This window comes from Leucoraja erinacea, chromosome 3 (assembly GCF_028641065.1).
Source record: "Leucoraja erinacea ecotype New England chromosome 3, Leri_hhj_1, whole genome shotgun sequence".
NCBI lineage: Eukaryota > Metazoa > Chordata > Chondrichthyes > Rajiformes > Rajidae > Leucoraja > Leucoraja erinaceus.
In genome coordinates this window covers 563,691-584,524 of record NC_073379.1, presented here as the reverse complement: position 1 = coordinate 584,524, position 20,834 = coordinate 563,691, and the positions used below count along the sequence as shown (strand labels likewise).

The 20,834-nt window shown below is 44.1% G+C and overlaps 1 protein-coding gene across 1 annotated transcript in view; it reads left to right on the top strand.

The window, feature by feature from the left end:
- rasgrf2b (Ras protein-specific guanine nucleotide-releasing factor 2b) overlaps positions 1-20,834 on the top strand; it is a 220,075-nt gene that overhangs the window by 127,926 nt on the left and 71,315 nt on the right. Inside the window, exons 10-13 of the mRNA XM_055631130.1 lie at positions 9,076-9,236; positions 12,151-12,217; positions 14,060-14,196; positions 17,921-18,003. Of these exons, the coding sequence (XP_055487105.1) occupies positions 9,076-9,236; positions 12,151-12,217; positions 14,060-14,196; positions 17,921-18,003 (448 nt within the window). The remainder of the gene's footprint in view (positions 1-9,075; positions 9,237-12,150; positions 12,218-14,059; positions 14,197-17,920; positions 18,004-20,834) is intronic.

Sequence of the window (20,834 nt, the reverse complement as noted above, 5' to 3'; positions counted from 1 at the left end):
CTAGTGAGACCACACCTGGAGTATTGTGTGCAGTTTTGGTCCCCTAATTTGAGGAAGGACATCTTGCTATTGAGGGAGTGCATCGTAGGTTTACAAGGTTCCCGGGATGGCAGGACTGTCGTATGCTGAGAGAATGGAGCAGCTGGGCTTGTACACTCTTGAGTTGAGAAGGATGAGAGGGAATTCTCATTGAAACTTATAAGATTGTTAAGGGCATGGACACGCTGGAGGCAGGAAACATGTTCCCGATGTTGGGGGAGTCTAGAACCAGGGGTAAGTATAATGAACCAGTTTAAGTATAAGGAATAAGCCATTTAGAACAGAAACGAGGAAACACTTTTTCTCACAGAGAGTGGTGAGTCTGTGGAATTCTCTGCCTCAGAGTGCAGTGGAGGCAGGTTATCTAGATGCTTTCATGAGAGAGCTAGATAGGGCTCTTAAAAATAGCGGAGTCATGGGATATGGGGAGAAGGCAGGAACGGGGTACTGATTGGGGATGATCAGCCATGATCACATTGAATGGCTCGAAGGGCCGAATGACTTACTTCTGCACCTACTGTCTGTTGTCTATTGTCTATTGTCTAGTAGTTTATTTCAAGTCAAGTTTATTTGCACTTGTATTAAGGCTTGTACCCACCAGGCTTGGATTGCATAAATACAGAGCAATCATTCCTTCACATGTTACTATGGAAATGCCCCTTATGAGTTGACATCTGTTTATTTTGTACTGTAACTTCTCTCAAATGATATAAAAATGAAAATAATGTATACAATCTCCGGACCCCACAACTTTGAGAACCTCCTTGAAATGTACAGCTGCAAATCATCAAAGCTTTTTTGGTTGTGTCTCCCATGTGTGACCTCTTCCACTTTTAAGATTAAGTCGAACAGATGCAGGTGACACAACCAAATGTAAATCTCCCTTCAAGTCACACGGTGTCCTGACTTTGAACTGTGTTTCAGCCCATTCATCGTCCCTTTGTTGTATTTGGAGTTAAATCCTGAAACTCTTTGGTAAACAGTTTGATCCAAGGACCATCAGCATTCTGTTGCAACTGCAGAAGGTGGCTTGCTGCTACCTACTAGTGGACAATTAAAGATGCACATTGATCATTGATGCCATCACTTGGCTTCAAATGGAGAAAGCACAACTTTATCTTCCCACAAGTAAATGTTTTACCCCTTGTACTATCCTAGAAAATCTCTCCCAACTGTGACCTAATTAATAATTTGCATGGATTTGTATTACCTCTTTCGTTCTATTCCTTTTATCCCTGTTTATTTGTACTTGTATTATGGCTTGTACCTGCCAGGCTTAGATTACAAGATTATTATAATCCCATTAAATATTTATTTATTTTTATAATTTCACATTTTCTGGCATACCCCTTCCAGCAGTTTGAATCACTGAGATCTTGTGCACCTCTCCTCCAATACATTTTTTAGGGTTTTCTGATTTGTATTCCTGATGTGTTTCTTATATCATTAAATTCAGTCCAACAAGTTGACATACCAACATTGTCCTGAACTTTCACAATCAACTTTACAGTTCACTCTATGGATTTTGATAAGTCTTTTACATGAAGAAAAACAATGGTGCTAACACTATCACATGGAGATAATTATTCCTTGATGTCCAAAACAATATCAACAACTAAGCTGTCTGACCTGTCCTTGGGCCTACCTTTTGCCCACAATGCCATCTCCTGACAATATTAGCAGCATCATTTATATCAACAAAGGTTCTATTCCTTTTGAATATCTAAGTGCACTAAAAGTACATTAGTCACATGAAAAATGATGTCGATAACCGTAACAGAATCATGTATAATATTTATTTATCTTTAAAATTTCTATATGATCACTTAAGCACTTGAACAGAAGTGACATGGTACAGGTCCATTTAGAAGGATGACTGTACAATTGACTCATTCGACTACTTTTTCCCCTGTTCATAGAGAAGTTGGCTGCTGAATATAATAATAAATCAAGTAATTCCATTGTTCATTGTATGGCATCTCTGGATTACCTGACTACATCGCCTGGGCTTTAGTTGAAGGCACTATATTTGATCGGCAACATTGACGAAAGCTCTGCCAACCCTGGTCTGCTGGTCTATTGGAGAAAGGGAAATTTCAGATGAAATGGTGTAGCTCACTTAGGCAACTTTGTCGGCTTGGACAAGACGGGCTGAACAGCCCATTTCCATGCTGTCTAACTCCAGGAATCTTAAGTATTCAATGAAGCCTGAGCATGGTATTCAAAGTTATTAGACACAAAATGCTGGAGTAACTCAACTGGACAGGCAGCATCTCTGGAGAGAAGGAAAGGGTGACGTTTCAGGTCGAGACCTTTCTCCAGACTGAGAGTCAGGGGAGAGGAAGACGAGAGATATGGAAGGGTAAGGTGTGAAAACTATAGATCAAAGCAGGCGATGATCAAGGAAATGTAGAATGGTTCATTTTTAACCGAGGGGAAGGTAACAATGAAGCATGTAATCAGTAAAATTAATCAGGAGAGTGAAATTAGTCAGAGAACTAGGGTATTCTGTCTGGAAAGATCATTTATTTTAAGCAGATAAAGATGAAGAGGATGAGCTTCAGGCAAAGATGCTGTGAATACTTTATACAGGGCATTTATCTGCTGTTTATACACTGACCCATTTCATGCCTACCCATTCATTATTTGTTGCTGTTATGGAAATCCAGACACGCATGGATATTTAAATAATTGACCAACAATAGCAAGAATGTTGTGCTTTTTTCTCTCAGCAATTGGGCTTGCAATGAGTTGCTATCAAGATATTTTGCAAACCATTACATAATAAAGCAATCATTGAATCGATCATTGAACCATTGAAATTGTCAGCCAGGCAAACCTCTGGTCACCACCAAAATTCATCAATACTTTTGTCGCAATATCTGGTTGTAGTTAACGACTTTTTTCTTTGTATGTCTACCTTACCGTCCAAATTTCTCATAGTGCGTGTACTGCACTGTGTTAGTGAAGTTTAGTTTAGTTTTAAGATACAGCAAGGAAACAGGCCCTTCGGACCAGCGATCTCCGCACATTAACACCTTCCTACACAGACTAGTGATAGTTTACAATTGTACCCAATCAATTAGCCTACAAACCTGTACGTCTTTGGAGTGTGGGAGGAAACCGGAGTTCCCGGACAAATCTCACACAGGTCACGGGGAGAGCATACCAACTCCGTACAGACAGCACCCGTAGTCGGGATCAAACCTGGGTCTCTGGCACTGTAAGTCAGCAACTCTACCGCTGCACCACCCAACTTGTGATGGCAATAAACTTGGGTCTTATTATGTTCATCTATCTGAAAATCCATCAGGGCCAATTGCGAGCGGTGCGAGGGGGGACGTGAATACGGAGGTCAAAGTGTTGTATATGAATGCGTGAAGTATAAGAAATAAAGTGGACGAGCTTGAGACTCAGTTAGAAATTGGCAAGTATGAGATTGTGGGAATTACTGAGACTTGGCTGCAAGAGGGCCAGGGCTGGGAACTGAATATTCAAGGGTATAACTCTTATCGAAAAGACAGACAGGTGGGCAGAGGGGGCGGGGTTGCCCTGTTGGTGAGGAATGAAATTCAGTCCCTTGCAAGGGGTGACATTGAAACAGGAGATGTGTAGTCAGTATGGATAGAACTAAGGAATTGTAAGGGTAAAAAGACCCTAATAGGACTTATCTACAGGCCCCCAAACAGTAGCCTGGATATAGGGTGAAAGTTGAATCAGGAGTTAAAATTGGCATGTAGTAAAAGTAATGCAATGGCTGTTGTGGGAGATTTCAACATGCAAGTAAACTGGGAAAAGCAGGTTGGTACTGGATCCCAAGAAAGGGACTTTGTAGAGTGCCTTTGTGATGGATTCTTAGAGCAGCTTGTATTGGAGCCTACCAGGGAGAAGGCAATTCTGGATTTAGTGTTATGTAATGAACCAGATTTGATAAAGGACCTCGAGGTTAATGAGCCATTAGGAAGTAGTGACCATAACATGGTCAGGTTTAATCTACAATTGGAGAGGGAGAAGGGTAGATCGGAGGTGTCAGTGTTACAGTTGAATAAAGGGGTCTATGGGGCCATGAGGGAGGAGCTGGCCAAAGTTGACTGGAAAGATGCAATAGACAGTGGATCAAAAATGGAAGGTATTTCTAGGAATAATACGGAAGGTGCAGGATCAGTTCATTCCTAGGAGGAAGAAAGATTCCAAGGGGACTAAGGGACGACTATGGCTGACAAGGGACGTCAGGGACAGTATAAAAATAAAAGAGAAGAAGTACAACGTACCAAAGATGAGCGGGAAGCAAGAGGATTGGGTAATGTTTAAAGAGCAACAGAAGATACTAAAAAGACAATACGTGGAGAAAAGATGAGGAACGAAGGTAAGCTAGCCCACAATATAAAGCAGGATAGTAAAAACTTCTTTAGGTATGTGAAGAGAAAAAAAATTAGTTAAGTTGGACCCTTGAAGATGGAAAAAAAGTGAATTTATTATGGGGAACAAGGAAATGGCAGATGAGTTGAACAGGTACTTTGGATCTGTCTTCACTAAGGAGGACACAAACAATCTTCCTGATATAGTAGTGGCCAGAGGATCTGGGGTGACAGAGGAACTGAAGGAAATGCACATTAGGCAGGAAATGGTGTTGGATAGACTGATGGGACTGAAGGCTGATAAATCCCCAGGGCCTGATGTCTGCATCCCAGGGTACTTAAGGAAGTGGCTCTAGAAATTGTGGATGCATTGGTGATAATTTTCCAATGTTCTATAGACTCAGGATCAGTTCCTGTGGATTGGAGGGTAGCTAATGTTATCCCCCTTTTTAAGAAAGGCGCGAGAGAGCAAACAGGGAATTATAGACCAGTTAGCCTGACATCGGTGGTGGGAAAGCTGCTGGAATCAATTATAAAAGATGAAATAGCCGCATATTTCGATAGTTGAAATGTACAGCAGGCAATGAAGAAAGCGAATGGCATGTTGACCTTTTATAACAAGAGGAGACGAATATAGGAGCAAAGATGTCCTTCTGCAGTTGTACAGAGCCCTAGTGAGACCACACCTGGAGTATTGTGTGCAGTTTTGGTCCCCTAATTTGAGGAAGGACATTCTTGCTATTGAGGGAGTGCAGCGTATGTTTTCAAGGTTAATTCCTGGGATGGCGGGACTGTCATATGCTGAGAGAATGAAGCAGCTGGGCTTGTACACTCTGGAGTTTAGAAGGATGAGAGGGAATCTTATTGAAACATATAAGATTGTTAAGGGTTTGGACACGCTGGAGGCAGGAAACATGTTCCCGATGTTGGGGGAGTCCAGAACCAGGGGCCACAGTTTAAGAATAAGGGATAAGCCATTTGGAACGGAGACGAGGAAACATTTTTCCTCACAGAAAGTTGTTAGTCTGTTGAATTCTCTGCCTCAGAGGGCGGTGGAGGCAGGATCTCTGGATGCTTTCAAGAAAGCGTTGGATAGGGCTCTTAAAGATAGCGGAGTCAGGGGATATGGGGAAAAGGCAGGAACAGGGTACTGATTGGGGACGATCAGCCATGATCACATTGAATGGCGGTGCTGGTTCAAAAGGCCGAATGGCCTACTCCTGCATCTATTGTCTATTTTCTATTGTCTGTTGTCATCCAAGCTGCCAATGAGCTTCTGTTCAAAGAGGTTTTTATCTGCAAAAAAATGAACAACTTTTCTAATGTTACCTGCAGCAGATGATCCATTGTTGTATGCTGAAAGGCTGCTGCCTATTATCTTGGCCTTGCTGCAGTAGCAGCACTCCATTGTAGATCGTATGGCCTTTAAGTGCATAGCTTGCCTACCATTACATTAGGCTATTTGGTTGTTCTTGTAATGTCAAGTCACCTCAGGGAATCACAGGTGCATGGAGCACCTCGAGAGCAGAATCAGGAAATTATTAACACATTTTCATTCAATTTTTCTTTGATTTTCTTTCCTCAACCCCTTCCTTTTCCTCTCAGCTGCTGGAATACAAATAGGTGTCTGACATAGAATGCAAGTGGAGTGCCTTGAGCATTGGGTTTCCATCGATGTCATAGTCATAGTGATACAGTGTGGAAACAGGCCCTTTGGCCCCACTTGGCCACACCGGCCATCATGTCCCAGCGACACTAGTCCCACCTGCCTGTGTTTGGTCCATATCCCTCCAAACTTGTCCTATCCATGTACCTGTCTAACTGTTTCTTGAGCGGTGGGATAGTTCCTGCCTCAACTACCTCCTCTGGCAGCATGTTCTGTACACATGGCCAGATCATCTTTGCATCTGAACACAGAGAGACTAACGTATAGGAAGGAACTGCAGATGCTGGTTTAAACTGAAGATAGACACAAAAAGCTGGAGTAACTCAGCGGAAGAGGCAGCATATCTGGAGAAAAGGAATAGGTGATGAAGAAGGGTCTCAATCCGAAACGTCACCTATTCCTTTTCTCTAGAGATGTTGCCTAACTCGCTGGGTTACTCCAGCTTTTGTGTCTACCTTCACAGAGGGACTAATGCCATGTAATATTAACTATAGAGTCAAGTCATCCTTACCTTCATTGCTGACCCCTTTTCCCACCTCCATATATGTGCATTCAATTTTGTGCATGGGTCAGAGGTCAAATACTTGCTCATATGACCTCTCCCTCTACATGTAGCCTTAGCATTGAGTCCAGCAATGGTTCTCCACTTTACTGACCTGAGGAACATATCACATCTGGCGCCTCAGTAGTTTGCCATTCGTCACTGGTATAGGTCATGCAACTCCATTCATTTCAATGGGGTCACAAATCTGAGTAAATGCTTATTAGTGGTTCACAGGGGTGGCACGGTGGTGCAACGGGTAGAGCCGCTGTCTATAAACACCAGAGACCCCAGTTTGATCCTCATCCAGGGTGCTGTCTATGTAGAGTTTCCACATTCTCTCTGTGACCACGTGAGTTCCCTCGGGGTTTTCTGCTTTCCTCCCACATCCCAAGAAGGTCCAGGTTTATAGGTTAATTGGCCTCTGTAAATTACCCCTAGTCTGCAGGGAGTGAATGTGCAAGTGGGAATGACATAGAATGGGTGTGAACAGGTGATCAATGGTCAGCGTGGATTTGATGGGTCAAGGGATCTGTTTCCATGCTGTACCTTTCAATCCATCGATAAATTAATAATCTGCTTAAAACAGACCAGGAGTGGAGGACCTTCATTGCTGCCCTACATGCCAGGAGGCATAATAGGCAGTAAGCAGGGCCGGATTTACGTATAAGCTAGACAAGCTTCAGCTTAGGGCCTTGCGATCTAGGGGGGCCTACTCACCTCGCTGCCTCATCGACCATCCACCTACCGGGACCTTCTACTCTTTGCCCGCTGACCCTGGCCACTCCACCACCCTCCAGCAGCCCGTAGCCATCGCCTTACCTGCAGCCTGGACTCAGCACCGGGCCTGAAGTTTCCACGCTGCAGATTCCCACTCCCCTGGGTTAGACTGCACTGGGTCCTAGTGCTGGTCCCCCAACCCTGGTAACCTCAGTGGCTGTTCCACTGGTTCTTCCCCATCCCCCCTCAAACCATGTGACCCCAGCTCTTCCCCACCCACACTACTGTCCTCATACCCCCCTACCCCCTGACCACCCACCACCCCTCCACCAGAGATCGCCTCGGCCTCAGTCCACTCACCTGCCTTCCTCCGGCCCCAACCCCCATCCCTGCCACAGGCCCAACACTCCAGAGCTTCAAACGGTGATCCATGTAAGGCATCGCCAGCTCTGCGGTGAATCTAATATGTATTTTAAAACCAACTATTTATTGACAACATACAGTAGGATCTAAAAGTGTCACACTGTCACTGTCAGGTAGTCATGGTCCTCTAGTTGTGGGGGTGGAGGATTGGGGGGGGGGGGGGCGGGGGCGGGGGGCGGGGGGGGGTGCTCACAAGTGAAACAGCTTAGGGCCTCTCTTCATCTAAATCTGGGGGCAGTAAGTAAGTAGTAAGTAAGTTAAATGTATTTTTTTTTATAACTTTCCACGCATTCATTCATTTTTCATGATACAGATATCGCAGGATAGCCCAATGTGTATTGCCCATCCCTGCTGCTCTTGATAAGGTGGTGGTGAGCTATGGTCTTGAACTGCTGCAATCCTTCTGGTGAAGGTCCCTCCAGAACACTGTTTGGTCAGGATGCCAGGATTTGGATCCAACGGCAATGAAGGAAGGAGCAGCGATTTGTGTACATGTTCGGACATTGAGCGACATGGAGAGGGACCTGCAGATTGTGGTGTCCCCATGACCCGACCTTGTCGTTTTTTGGTGTTAGAGGTGGTGAATTTGGGAGATTGTGTCAGAGTAGTCAATCCGACTCTCTGCAGAACATTTTATAGACAGTGTATCCTAAGTCAACAAGAGAGAAGGTTACATAGAGTTACAAAGAGAGAGCCATACAGCTCCGGTGTTGGAGTGAACAAAACATGTTTTGGGAAATAGGATGGATATTAATCTCTCAAATTGCTTTGTCCTGGAATGTGTTTTGTACAGAGGTTGGCCAGTGCCTGTGATGGTGGCAGATATGATAATGGTGTTTAAGAGGCTTTTTGATGGGCACATTGATGTGCAGGGAATGGAGGTATGTGGTTCATGTGCAGGCAAATTGGATTAATTTCATAAGTTCATAAATCGTTGCAGCAGAAGTAGGCCATTCGGCCCATCGAGTCTACTCCACCATTCATTCATGGCAGATCTATCTTACCCTCTCAACCCCATTCTCGTGCCCCTCCCCATAACCCTTGACACTCTTACGTCAGGAATTCATCTTGGCTTCATATCTGGCCCAGACATTGTAGACCGAAGGGCCTGTTCCTATGCTGTACTTTTCTATGTTCCACATGTTATGGTCTACTTACCAGGCCAGTCTCATAAATTGAGCAATTACTGTATTTTGTTTTTCCTCCGATGTACCTGCTTGCCTGAAGTGTCAGAAACCTGCATAATTACTGAGTTCATTCATTGATATATGCTTAACATGTGAGCCCTCTGGTCATGGCAACTGATCTGAATACTGCTAACATTCCAGGTTCCCTCATACAGCTCCCATCTGTGGAGAGGGGAAAGCTGGCCAAAGTTCGCCTAGGTTCCCTGTCTCTGAAGAAAGAAGGAGAAAGGCAGTGTTTCTTATTCACAAAACATTTCCTAATCTGCACACGGAGTTCGGGAGGAAAATTGCATCTATTGAAGGTGACATTCAGTTCTCAATAATTCTCTCCCTCATAACTAAAGGTTGTAACATTTGTTTTTCCAAAAACATGCTTTGACTGCTACTTTTTTCACTTTAATGTTGTATTTCTAGACCTGACTCTGGGGAAGAAGTGGAGTATGTTTACCCCAGCCATTATAGCTAATTGTAAATCCTTATTCTCCAGTTATTCTTAGAATAAAGGGGAGGCCATTGAGGTGAGAAAAAAACGTTTTCACCCAGAGTTGTGAATTTGTGGAATTCCCTGCCACAGAGGGCAGTGGAGGCCAAATCACTGGATGGATTTAAGAGCGAGTTAGATAGAGCTCTAGGGGCAAATGGAATCAAGGGATATGGGGAGAAGGCAGGCACGGGTTATTAATTGGGGACGATCAGCCATGATCACAATGAATGGCGGTGCTGGCTCAAAGGGCCGAATGGCCTCCTCCTGCACCTAATTTCTAAAAATAAAAATTCAATTTCCCTACTGATGGATGAAGCCTTAACGTGTATACCGGGGATAAATGGAAAAGCTTCCATCTTACATGGTTCGCCTATGTGTGTGTGTGTGCTCATCTGGGTGAGATCATGCCCACTGCAAACCAGCCCAAAGTTCTTAGGACTGTCATTAATTCATATTGGAGCTCATTTTCACATGTTTAAGAAATAAGCATGAATCTCTGAAAAGATCATGCCCTGAAAAAGATGTGCAAGTTCTACACTTAACTAAATCATAGCGAAAGGATCAGAAAATCATTCTTAAACATTAATGCATCAGTGTATTGTCTCTAAAATTCAGTCTTCAGTGCTATGAGTTTTACAGGCAGCCTACAAGAAACTATAAAAGACACAAAGTGCTGGAGTAACCTAGCGGGTCGGGCAGCATCCCTGGAGAACATTGATGGGTGACTTTTCGGGTCTGGAACCCTCTTCATGACAAACTAACTTCATATCATGTTTAGCACCACTGACATGGAGCGTAGCATCACCTCCTTTGACCATTATGCCATACAAGGTACCATAGGAATGTCTTGAGGTAGACAGAAATGCTGGAGGAACTCAGCTGGTGAGGCAGCATCTATAGAGAGAATGAATAGGAAACCTTAGATTTTTTCCAGCATCTGCAGTTCTTTCTTAAACATTGGAATGTCTGAAGTTGTTTATGCTCAGTTCTGTAGCAAAGGCAGTGATGGGTGACGAGGTGTCAGATGAGGAGTACCCAGGCTAATGATCAGCCATTTGGCCCATCAAGTCTACTCCGCCATAATCAAGGGCAAATCGCCTGATCTATCTCTCCTTCCTATCCCCATTCTCCTGCCTGCTCCCCATAACCCTTGACACCGTCTAATCAAGAAACTGTATCACTGAATCACTGTACCTCGGTACACGTGACAATGAACTGAATTGACTAAACTGTCTGGTTCTTTCATAAATTACCTTCAATCTATTTTTGTTTCCTAGCCCTCCTGCTCTCCCTTGTCAAGAACTCTCACTCTTTGAAACATCTAAATATCTTTCCCCCAGTTAGGAAATTAAGCCCAGACGCCATACTGTCTTCACAAATAGGCTTGTGTCCTTTCAAGAACCTTTCAGTGGTGAGAGACCTTCCTGGTGGGGAATGGAGATGTAGAGTGACTGGACATCCATGGTAAAGATGAGGGAGTGGGGGGCCTGGAAAACGGAAGTCATTGAGGGGACAAAGAGCGTGTGAGGTGTCTTGGACATAGTTGGGTAAGGGATTGGACCAGGGGGGATAGGATGGAGTCGAGGTATGGGGAAATTAATTTGGTGGGACACGGAGAAGCAGAAACAATGGGTCTGCCAGGGCAGTTCTGTTTGTGGTTTTTGGGAAGAAGGTAAAATTAGGCCGTGCAGGGCTGGGGAACAATAAAGTTGGAGACTATAGAGGGTAGAGAGCCGGAAGTGATGAAATCATTAATGGTGTTTGAGATTAAGGCCTGGTGCTCGTCTGTGGGGTCATGGTCCAAGCATAAGTGTAACGTGTTTCGTCTGTCAGGCTAATACATTATTTTCAATTCATAAGAAAAAATGTTAAATAAATATTTACTGATATTCCTTTTCACTGCCATTATAACCAGTTGAAGGCTTCTTGTAACAAAATCTTACTTCACATTTGTCAATTTAATGAGATTTTGTTTTTCGGTGCCAAATGTGAACCACCAAGTTAAAGTAATTGGAAAATGCTGATCACTTAGCATTTTTGTAATGAGAACTTCAATATGGGATATAAAGTTGTACTGTCTTCTTGGTACTGGAATTCTTTTTATTTCTAATACTGTTATGGCTAGGTACAAAATGGGGGAATAAATCAGTCTGCACTTTGTAACTACTCTCAGAGATCGGCAGTTCCACATTTACAGCACATGCCAGATACACAGTGAGGGCCACAGCCTACCATGGGCCATTGTGGGCCCTTTTGCCATCAGTACCAGCTCTGATCAGTCCTGTACCTTTTCACACCTCTAGTTTCCCTGTGCCCTGACTCTCAATCTGAAGAAGGGTCTTTCTTCCTCCAGAGATGTGCTTGGCCCGCTGAGTTACTCCAGCATTTTTTTGTCTATCTTCCGGGCCAAATCTGCCTTACCCTGGATATATCAAAGACACATTCTTGTTCATTAGCAGACAAACTGGCAAGTACAATTCTGGGTGTTGTCATGATGCTGAGTCTTGTCCAGGAAGGAAAAGGGTTTAGAGTAACCAATAGGCATATGTTTTAATACCCAGTGCATTTAGTTATCCCATTAGATGACAAGATAGTTTTCCAGATTAATTATCAAATAGGTTTAAGTTTCCATCAAATCCACTTTACAATATACAGAAAGAACATATAAGGTTAATTTTCATTCACACTGTTCAAAGGTCTCTATTCATTTGTGATTCTTTTACATGCTTCAGGCTGGGGGCGTGCTTTCCCTGATAGACTGCACTTTAATAGAAGAACCCGATGCAAGTGAAGATGAATGTAAGTACAGAATGATTTTTAATTATATACCACAGAATAATTTGATCAGAATACGAGCTCTTTAATTCTCCTACTTTCTAAATAAAGTAATATGTGGCAATTCTTTCTTTGATTTTAATCACAACTTAATATATATTTTTTAATACAATCTTCATTACTATGTGAGTACCTCAATGTATTGTGAAATAAGCCTGTAAGGCTTCTATACTTTAAAACTAATACAGAGCTCATACTTTATCAGCCCAATAATGTATCAGATTACTATTCAGAAGGCAGTTTAGGGAGAAAATTCCAGAGAGCTACTTTAGTTTTAGTTTAGTTAAGTTTAGACATACAGTGCGGTAACAGGTTTGTTGGCCCACTGAGTCCGCACCAACCAGCGATCCCCACACATTAATACTATCCTACACACACTAGAGACAATTTACACATACACCAAGCCAATTAACCTACAAACCTGTACATCTTTAGCGTGTGAGAGGAAACTAAATATCCACGCGGTCACGGAGAGAGCGTACAAACTCCATACAGACAGCACATCATGATCAAACCCGGGCCTCTGGCGTTGCAAGCACTGTAATGCCCCTGTCCCACTTAGGAAACCTGAACGGAAACCTCTGGAGACTTTGCGCCCCACCCAAGGTTTCCGTGCGATTCCCAGAGGTTTTTGTCAGTCTCCCAACCTGCTTCCACTACCTGCAACCTCTGGCAACCACCTGCAACCTCCAGGAACCGCACGGAAACCTTGGGTGGGGCGCAAAGTCTCCAGAGGTTTCCATTCAGGTTTCCTAAGTGGGACAGGGGCATAAGGCAGTAACTCTACCGCTGCGCCACCCTGCCACCCTGTAATGCATTAATGTATTATCATAACTTCCCCCAGCTGCCAATCTCACTACAAATCGTGGACAAGGTTGGTCTATTTAGTAAATTGAATATCAAACCTTGGCTATAGTAAGTTCGCCACATTGAAATGAATTCTGGCCCAGAGTCACTGAGGTAGATAGTTTTTCTTTTGAAGGGTCGGTGGTGCCAAGAGAAAAATCTTGTTTGTGTAATGAACCGTTAGAACTAGGAACTTTAGAACCGTTAGAACTAGTTCTAGGAATGTATTCCTAGAAGCTGATGGACCTCGGGAGAGAAATGAATAAATAACTGAGAGGTGAAAAATTGTAGGAATATGGGGGAAAGGAAGGAACTAATTGCATTGCTCTCCAAAAAAGCTGGGACAAAGTAATTGGGTCAAATAGCCCCTCTTCTGTCCTCTATTATTATATAAAAGGTTGATGGATTGGTAGCGAGTACTAGAGGCACTTGAATGTATATCTGAAGAGAAGCAACGAGAATCGAGAACCAGAGAACATCGGTTTAAAGTGAGGGGGAAGAGATTTAATATGAATCTGAGCGGTAACTTTTCACACAAAGGGTGGTGGGTGTATGGAATGAGCTGCCGGAAGAGTTAGTTGAGGGAGGGACTATCGCAACGTTTAAGAAACAATTAGATGAGTACATGGATAGGACAGGTTTAGAGGGATATGGACTAAACACAGGCAGGTGGGACTAGTGTAGATGTTACATGTTGGTTGGTGTGGGCAAGTTGGGCCGATGAGCCTGTTTCCACGCTGTATGAATCTATGACTATAAATGGGGAAATGTTTATGGCTAGGATTGTGAGCAACACATTCTGCTCCAACGAATCAGTGGCAAAATGCTAAGTGAGCAATTAACATTTAACATTTCCAGTATTTTGCATAATAGTCAGAATTGAAGATTTGCTATTATAACACATCATGTTAATTTAAATTATTTGAGTGGTTCATCATGAATTTCATTTATACCTTTTAGCAAAAAGCTCTAGTCAGGTCTTTGGGCATCTTGACTTCAAGATTGTGGTGGAATCTGTAGATGCCACGCCATTCACAGTTGTGCTGTTAGCTCCATCTAGACAAGAAAAGGCTGCATGGACCAGTGACATAAGTCAGGTAAATATCATTTATATCATTAAAAATATTCCATGAATGTACATGTGTCCAATCTGTCGGAAACTCAAATATCACTGTACCTTAATTGGTGCATGTGACAATAAATGCAAACTCGAACTTGAACTTGAACTTGAATGATTAAATTACGATTTGAATTAATCTACTGTTCATAGGAACCACATCCATGATGAAGGGAATCTGGCAACATGGGCAGGAAACTCCCTAATAAATCCAACCCTGGCAACGTCATAGCATTTGATCTTGATCAGTTAGGATGTCAGGGATTATGGGGAGAGGGCAGGAGAATGGGGTGGAGAGGGAAAGATAAATCAGCTATGATTGAATGGCGGAGTAGACCTGATGGGCCTAATGGCCTAATTCTGCTCCTAGAACCTTTGAACTAATGAATATGAACCAAGGTTTCATCAGGTTGCCATTGTCTCCTCCATATCGCATCTCCCTTAATGGTGATTAGTCAGATGTGTGCAGACATTTCTGAGCCAGAACAGGATAAGAACTTCTTTCTTTCCTGTGAGACAAAAGGATGGTATGTGTGTTTCTAGACACTGCAAGAAAAATCACCTTGAACATCTCTCCCTCTCTCTTATTACTGCTTAACAAACTGCCCACTATAATCTACCCCAATGTACCAACTTGGCAAACCTGTATCCACCTGTCATTGCCAGGCTCTGTCCTGCCCCTCCTTGCTTCCAGCTTTCTCCCCCCCAAACCACAATCAATCTGAAGAAGACTGGTGGGCGGCACGGTGGCACAGTGGTAGAGTTGCTGCCTTACTGCGCTTACAGTGCCAGAGACCCGGGTTTGATCCCGACTACGGGTGCTGTCTGTACGGGGTTTGTACGTTCTTCCCGTGACCACGGAGGTTTCTCTGCGATCTTCGATTTTCTCCCACACTCCAAATACGTACAGGTTTGTAGGTTAATTGGCTTGGGGTCGTATACTTGGTATAAGTGTAAATTGTCCCTTGTGTTAATGTGCGGGAATCGCTTGTCGGTGTGGTCTTGGTGGGCCGAAGGGCCTGTATCCGTGCTGTATCTATAAAAAAGAGTCCAAAACATCACCTATCCATGTTCTGCAGAGATGCTGCTGGACCCGCTGACCTCCTCCAACACTTTCTGTCTTTTTTTGTAAACCAGCATATGCAATTTCATGTGTCTACATACTAACCTGACATCACATTGATTATGGCACTCTGTTACACATCAGATAGGCAGTGCTGCCTATTGGATTCCAGAAGTGTATTAAAGGCTCAAATCTTCGGGGAATGAAGATGTGGAGATTTTGACCGTTCCCTATCTACACCAGCCCCTGCCCCTTACGTGTTTACCTCAACTTAAGATGCAGAATTTAAGGTGCATTCTAGAAATTATCTACAATTAATATCACCCTGCCTCCCCCCCAAAAAAAATTACAGAAATTACACAAAGTACATGAATAAAACTGCATTACAACGGTTCAGTGCAATTTCAGACTTAACCCATCCAATTTTCACCTCTTGAGGCAAAATGGAAGCACATGAAGGAAAATATGCAGAATCCATTATTTTCCTGGCTAAACAGCGAGGCAGGTGAGAGGCTCAACAGCAAAACAAGTGCTGATTTCATCAAGTTTAATTTTAGCAAAAGTGATTGAGTTTTCTTTCCATTTGTGATTGGTCCTATTGAGACAAGACACGGAAGCTGCTGAAATCTGGAGCAAAAAACAGACTGTAGGAGGAATTCAGGTCAAGCAGCATCTGTGGGGGGAAAGGGAATTAATTGTCAGTGTTTCAACTCGAGATCCTGCATCGGGACTGAGAGTGGAGAGGGAAGAGACCTGGTGCAGAGCGGAGAGGGGAAAGGGTGAGACAGGGACCAATGGGTGGACCAAGGAGACGTGTGGGATGATGCGCACACGGAGACAGGTAAAGGAGGGAGAGGGGTGGAGTTATGAAAAAGAGGCAGGTGGGTAATAGGTGAATGTAGACAAGGAGAAAATGGCAGACGGAGTCAAGTGGGGGAGAGAAGGGTGAAGCTGGGCATGGTTGCTGGAAGTGGAAACGTAGGCACACAAAGGCTGCAGATGCTGGAATCTGATAAAGGTGATAGTGGGAATAATCAAGGGAGACCAGACTGATTCCTGGGATGTCAGGACTTTCATATGAAGAAAGACTGGATAGACTCGGCTTGTACTCGCTAGAATTTAGAAGATTGAGGGGGAATCTTATAGAAACTTACAAAATTCTTAAGGGGTTAGACAGGCTAGATGCAGGAAGATTGTTCCCGATGTTGGGGAAGTCCAGAACAAGGGGACACAGTTTAAGGATAAGGGGGAAATCTTTTAGGACCAAGATGAGAAAAACATTTTTTTACACAGAGAGTGGTGAATCTGTGGAATTCTCTGCCACAGAAAGTAGTTGAGGCCAGTTCATTGGCTATATTTAAGAGTAAGTTAGATGTGGCCCTTGTGGCTAAAGGGATCAGGGGGTATGGAGAGAAGGCAGGTACAGGATACTGAGTTGGATGATCAGCCATTATCATATTGAATGGCGGTGTGGGCTTGAAGGGCCGAATGGCCTACTCCTGCACTTATTTTCTATGTTTCTATGAGACATGAAGGGCAGATAGGGGAAGAGGATCTGGTGGGTGATTTGTGTTGGTAGAAGGGGATGAAAATTGAAAACGGTGGTCTTGTTAATACTTTTACCTTATGTTTTGCTCCACAAACACACTTTTATTTAGTTTAGTTTAGTACAGTTTACCAATACAGCATAAAACAATAGGCAATAGATCATAGGTGCAGGAGTAGGCCATTCGGCCCTTCGAGCCAGCACCGCCATTTACTGTGATCATGGCTGATCATCCACAATCAGGACTCCGTTCCTGCCTTCTCCCCATATCCCTTGACTCTGCTATCTTTAAGAGCTCTATCTAATTCTCTCTTGAAAGCATCCAGAAGATTGGCCCCCACTGCCTTCTGAGGCAGAGAAGTCAACAGATTCATAACTCTCTGGGTGAAAAAGTTTTTCCTCATCTTCGTTCTAAATGGCCGACCCCTTATTCATAAACAGGCCCTTCGGCCACCGAGTCTGCCCCAATCAGCGATCCCTGCATACTAAAAGTATCCTACACACTAGGAAAAATGTACAATCTTTACCTACAAACCTGTACGTCTTTGGAATGTGGGGAAAAATCTGGAGCAGATCAGGGGCTGAGAACGTACAAACTCCGTACAGACAGCACCCATAGTCAGGATTGAGCCTGGGTCTTTGGTACTGTAAGGCAGCAACTCTACCGCTGTGTCACCGTGTCATTTATCTACTGTCTTAGGAGATCTTTCCCAATATTAAAGTGCTACATAAATGCAAGTTGTAATTCATGTTCAATAATATTAAAGGCTTCTAAAGCATTTTAGCAGAGTAGGTTCATCAACACCACTGGTGGTCTGTAATGGTGTTACGTGCTAGTCTGGAGAGTGACCGTTCCTTGGGCAGTTTATGGAGCATGCTTCTTGTGTCTCTCAGAGACACACAATTGATCCAGGCATTCAACTCCATCACTGAGAAAATGAAACAAAATTACTAAAAGCTTCTTCTCATGCATTTTATTTCCTGTAAAACTATTGAAGATTAGATTATTTTAACTTATTTTCTCCTCTGAGTTGCTTTGCATCTAATGGAAAATATCATTGTGGTTCTAATGGTTTGGAGTTTGTATTATTGCAGTGTATAGACAACATACGGTGCAATGGGCTCATGACCAATGTGTTTGAGGAATATTCAAAAGTGACTGTGCCTCATATGATAAGGTAAGTGATTTGCAGGGGTGATTTCGACAAAAATTGACCCAATGGGGGAGGGGGGCCATAGATTCATGCAGTGATACAGTGTGGAAACAGGCCCTTCGGCCCAATTTGCCCACACCGGCCCACAATTTTCTTTTCTGGTAATGCCAAACAATGCAGCTATTGATTTACTTTCACCCTCCATTCATTCACAAAGTTCACTTGAAAAAAGGGGTAAAAAAACAAAGCTGCCAGGCTGCTCAAACCTCGCAACAAAGAATCTTGCCCATTGTGCTGTTGGTAGATCTTAACTTTAAGGATTTAACTTTAAGGCATAAAATATGCCATCCTCCCATAACCGATGGGCACCATTAGTGAAACGAAGTTTTTAATTTTCAAAATTATTTAATCATTAGTATTTAAATTCCCAGCTGCTGTGGTAGGATTTAACCTTATAGAGTCATAGAGTGATACATAGAAACATAGAAACATAGAAAATAGGTGCAGGAGTAGGCCATTCGGCCCTTCGAACCTGCACCGCCATTCAATATGATCATGGCTGATCATCCAACTCAGTATCCTGTACCTGCCTTCTCTCCATACCCCCTGATCCCCTTAGCCACAAGGGCCACATCTAACTCCCTCTTAAATGTAGCCAATGAACTGGCCTCAACTACATTCTGTGGCAGAGAATTCCAGAGATTCACCACTCTCTGTGTAAAAAATTTTTTTTCTCATCTCAGTCCTAAAAGATTTCCCCTTTATCCTTAAACTGTGACCCCTTGTTCTGGACTTCCCCAACATCGGGAACAATCTTCCTGCATCTAGCGTGTCCAACCCCTTAAGAATTTTGTAAGTTTTTATAAGATCCCCCCTCAATCTTCTGAATTCTAGCGAGTGCATGCCGAGTCTATCCAGTCTTTCTTCATATGAAAGCCCTGACATACAGTGTGGAAACAGGCCCTGCGGCCCAACTTGCTCACACCAGCCAACAATGTCCCATCTACACTAGTCCTACCTGCCTGCGTTTTGTCCATATCCCTCTAAACCTGTCTTATCCATATATCTAATTGCTTCTGGCATTGTGATAATCCTAGCCTCAACTACCTCCTCCGGCAGCTCGTTCCAAAAACCCGCCACCCCTTGTGTGGAAAAAGTTACCCGTTCGACTCCGATAAAATCTTTCGCACTTCACCTTAAACCTATGCCCTTCTGGTTCTCGAATCACCTACTCTGGGCAAGAGACTTTGTGCATCAACCCAATCTATTCCTCTCATGATTTTATACATGTTACATGATTTTATGTTTTCAACTTAATGGCCTGTACCTCTGGATGTTGTCTAGCGATGGAACCACTGTGCTTCCGCATCCTCTCCTCTGCTTTGGCTGTCATCTCTTGAATGAGGTACCTTGCAACAAATCCCCCACTGCACCCACCCCGACCCCCACCCCACCCCTACCCATATCAAAAGAATGCATTCACACTTGCACCACCGTCACCTTACAGACCAAGTTTTAGAAGCCTCTTTGAATTGCACTGGTGAGCTCCCTTGACTTCACCCACTCCAATGTTGCCAGTTACTTTGTACGTGCACTGCACATGTTGCCTGAGATGGCAGCTCCTACTGAACGCTGCTTCCTACCTGCCACCACACAGTAGACCCACACAGTGAGGGCAAATCAACAATGCACTATGGCTGAAATGTTCCTTGAAAACTATGAAATGAATACCAATGCTGCTACACATTCTGACCTCATGGCAAGTAGTAAAGGGCCTGTCCCACGAACATGCGACTCCATGCGGCAAGTGCAACATAAGCGACTCCATGCGGCAAGTGCGACCTAATGTGGTCGCTTGAGCCATACGGCCTCGCGGGGTCAGTCCCACTTCGATCGCAGGAGCCATATGGAGTTGTGCGGAGCTGGTCCCGACATCGCGCGGTGCTCCGAAAAACTGACCGTATTTAATAATTCCGCGCGGCAACGGCCTGCCGGCCCGCGACCACCTCAACGCCATACGTCACGCATGAACTTCCCGCAGACTTCACTCGAACTTTATGTCACTCACTCGACCTCCGCGCGGCCCCCGCTTCTGGTTAGGTCGCAATTGCCACATGCAGGCGCATGCTGGAGGGACCGGCCGTTTAGGTCGCGCTTGCCGCATGGAATCGCATGCTCGTGGGACAGGCCCTTTAAGCAGGCAGCGGAAAGGCATAATTAAAAGCATTGTTTACCGGCTCATTTAAACATTAGTCAATCAAGCCTGCAGACAATAGCTTTCTTTCATTATTATACCCAATGACACGGGCGGCATGGTGGCACAGCGGTGGAGTTGCTGCCTTACAGCGCCGGAGACCCGGGTTCGATCCTGACTATGGGTGCTGTCTGTACAGAGTTTGTATGTTCTCCCCGTGACCACGTGGGTTTTCTCCGGGGTTTCCTCCCACACTCCAAAGGCGTACAGGTTTGTAGATGAATTGGCTAGGTATCATTGTACATTGTCTGCAGTGTGTGTAGGATAGTGTTAGTGTACGGGGATCGCTGGGCAGCGTGGACTCGGTGGGCCAAAGTGCCTGTTTCTGCTCTGTATCTCTAAACTAAACTAAAGAGAAACATTAGTATAGGAAGGAACTGCAGCTCCTGGTTTCCACCGAAGATGGACATAACATGCTGGAGTAACTCAGCGGGACCGGCAGCATCTGTGGAGAGAAGGAATGGGTGATGTTTCGGGTCGAGACCCTTCTTCAAGCTCCTTCTGTCTGAAGAAGGGTCTCGACCCGAAATATCACCCATTCCTTCTCTCCAGAGATGCTGCCTGTCCCGCTGAGTTACTCCAGCATGTTGTGTCTATCTGA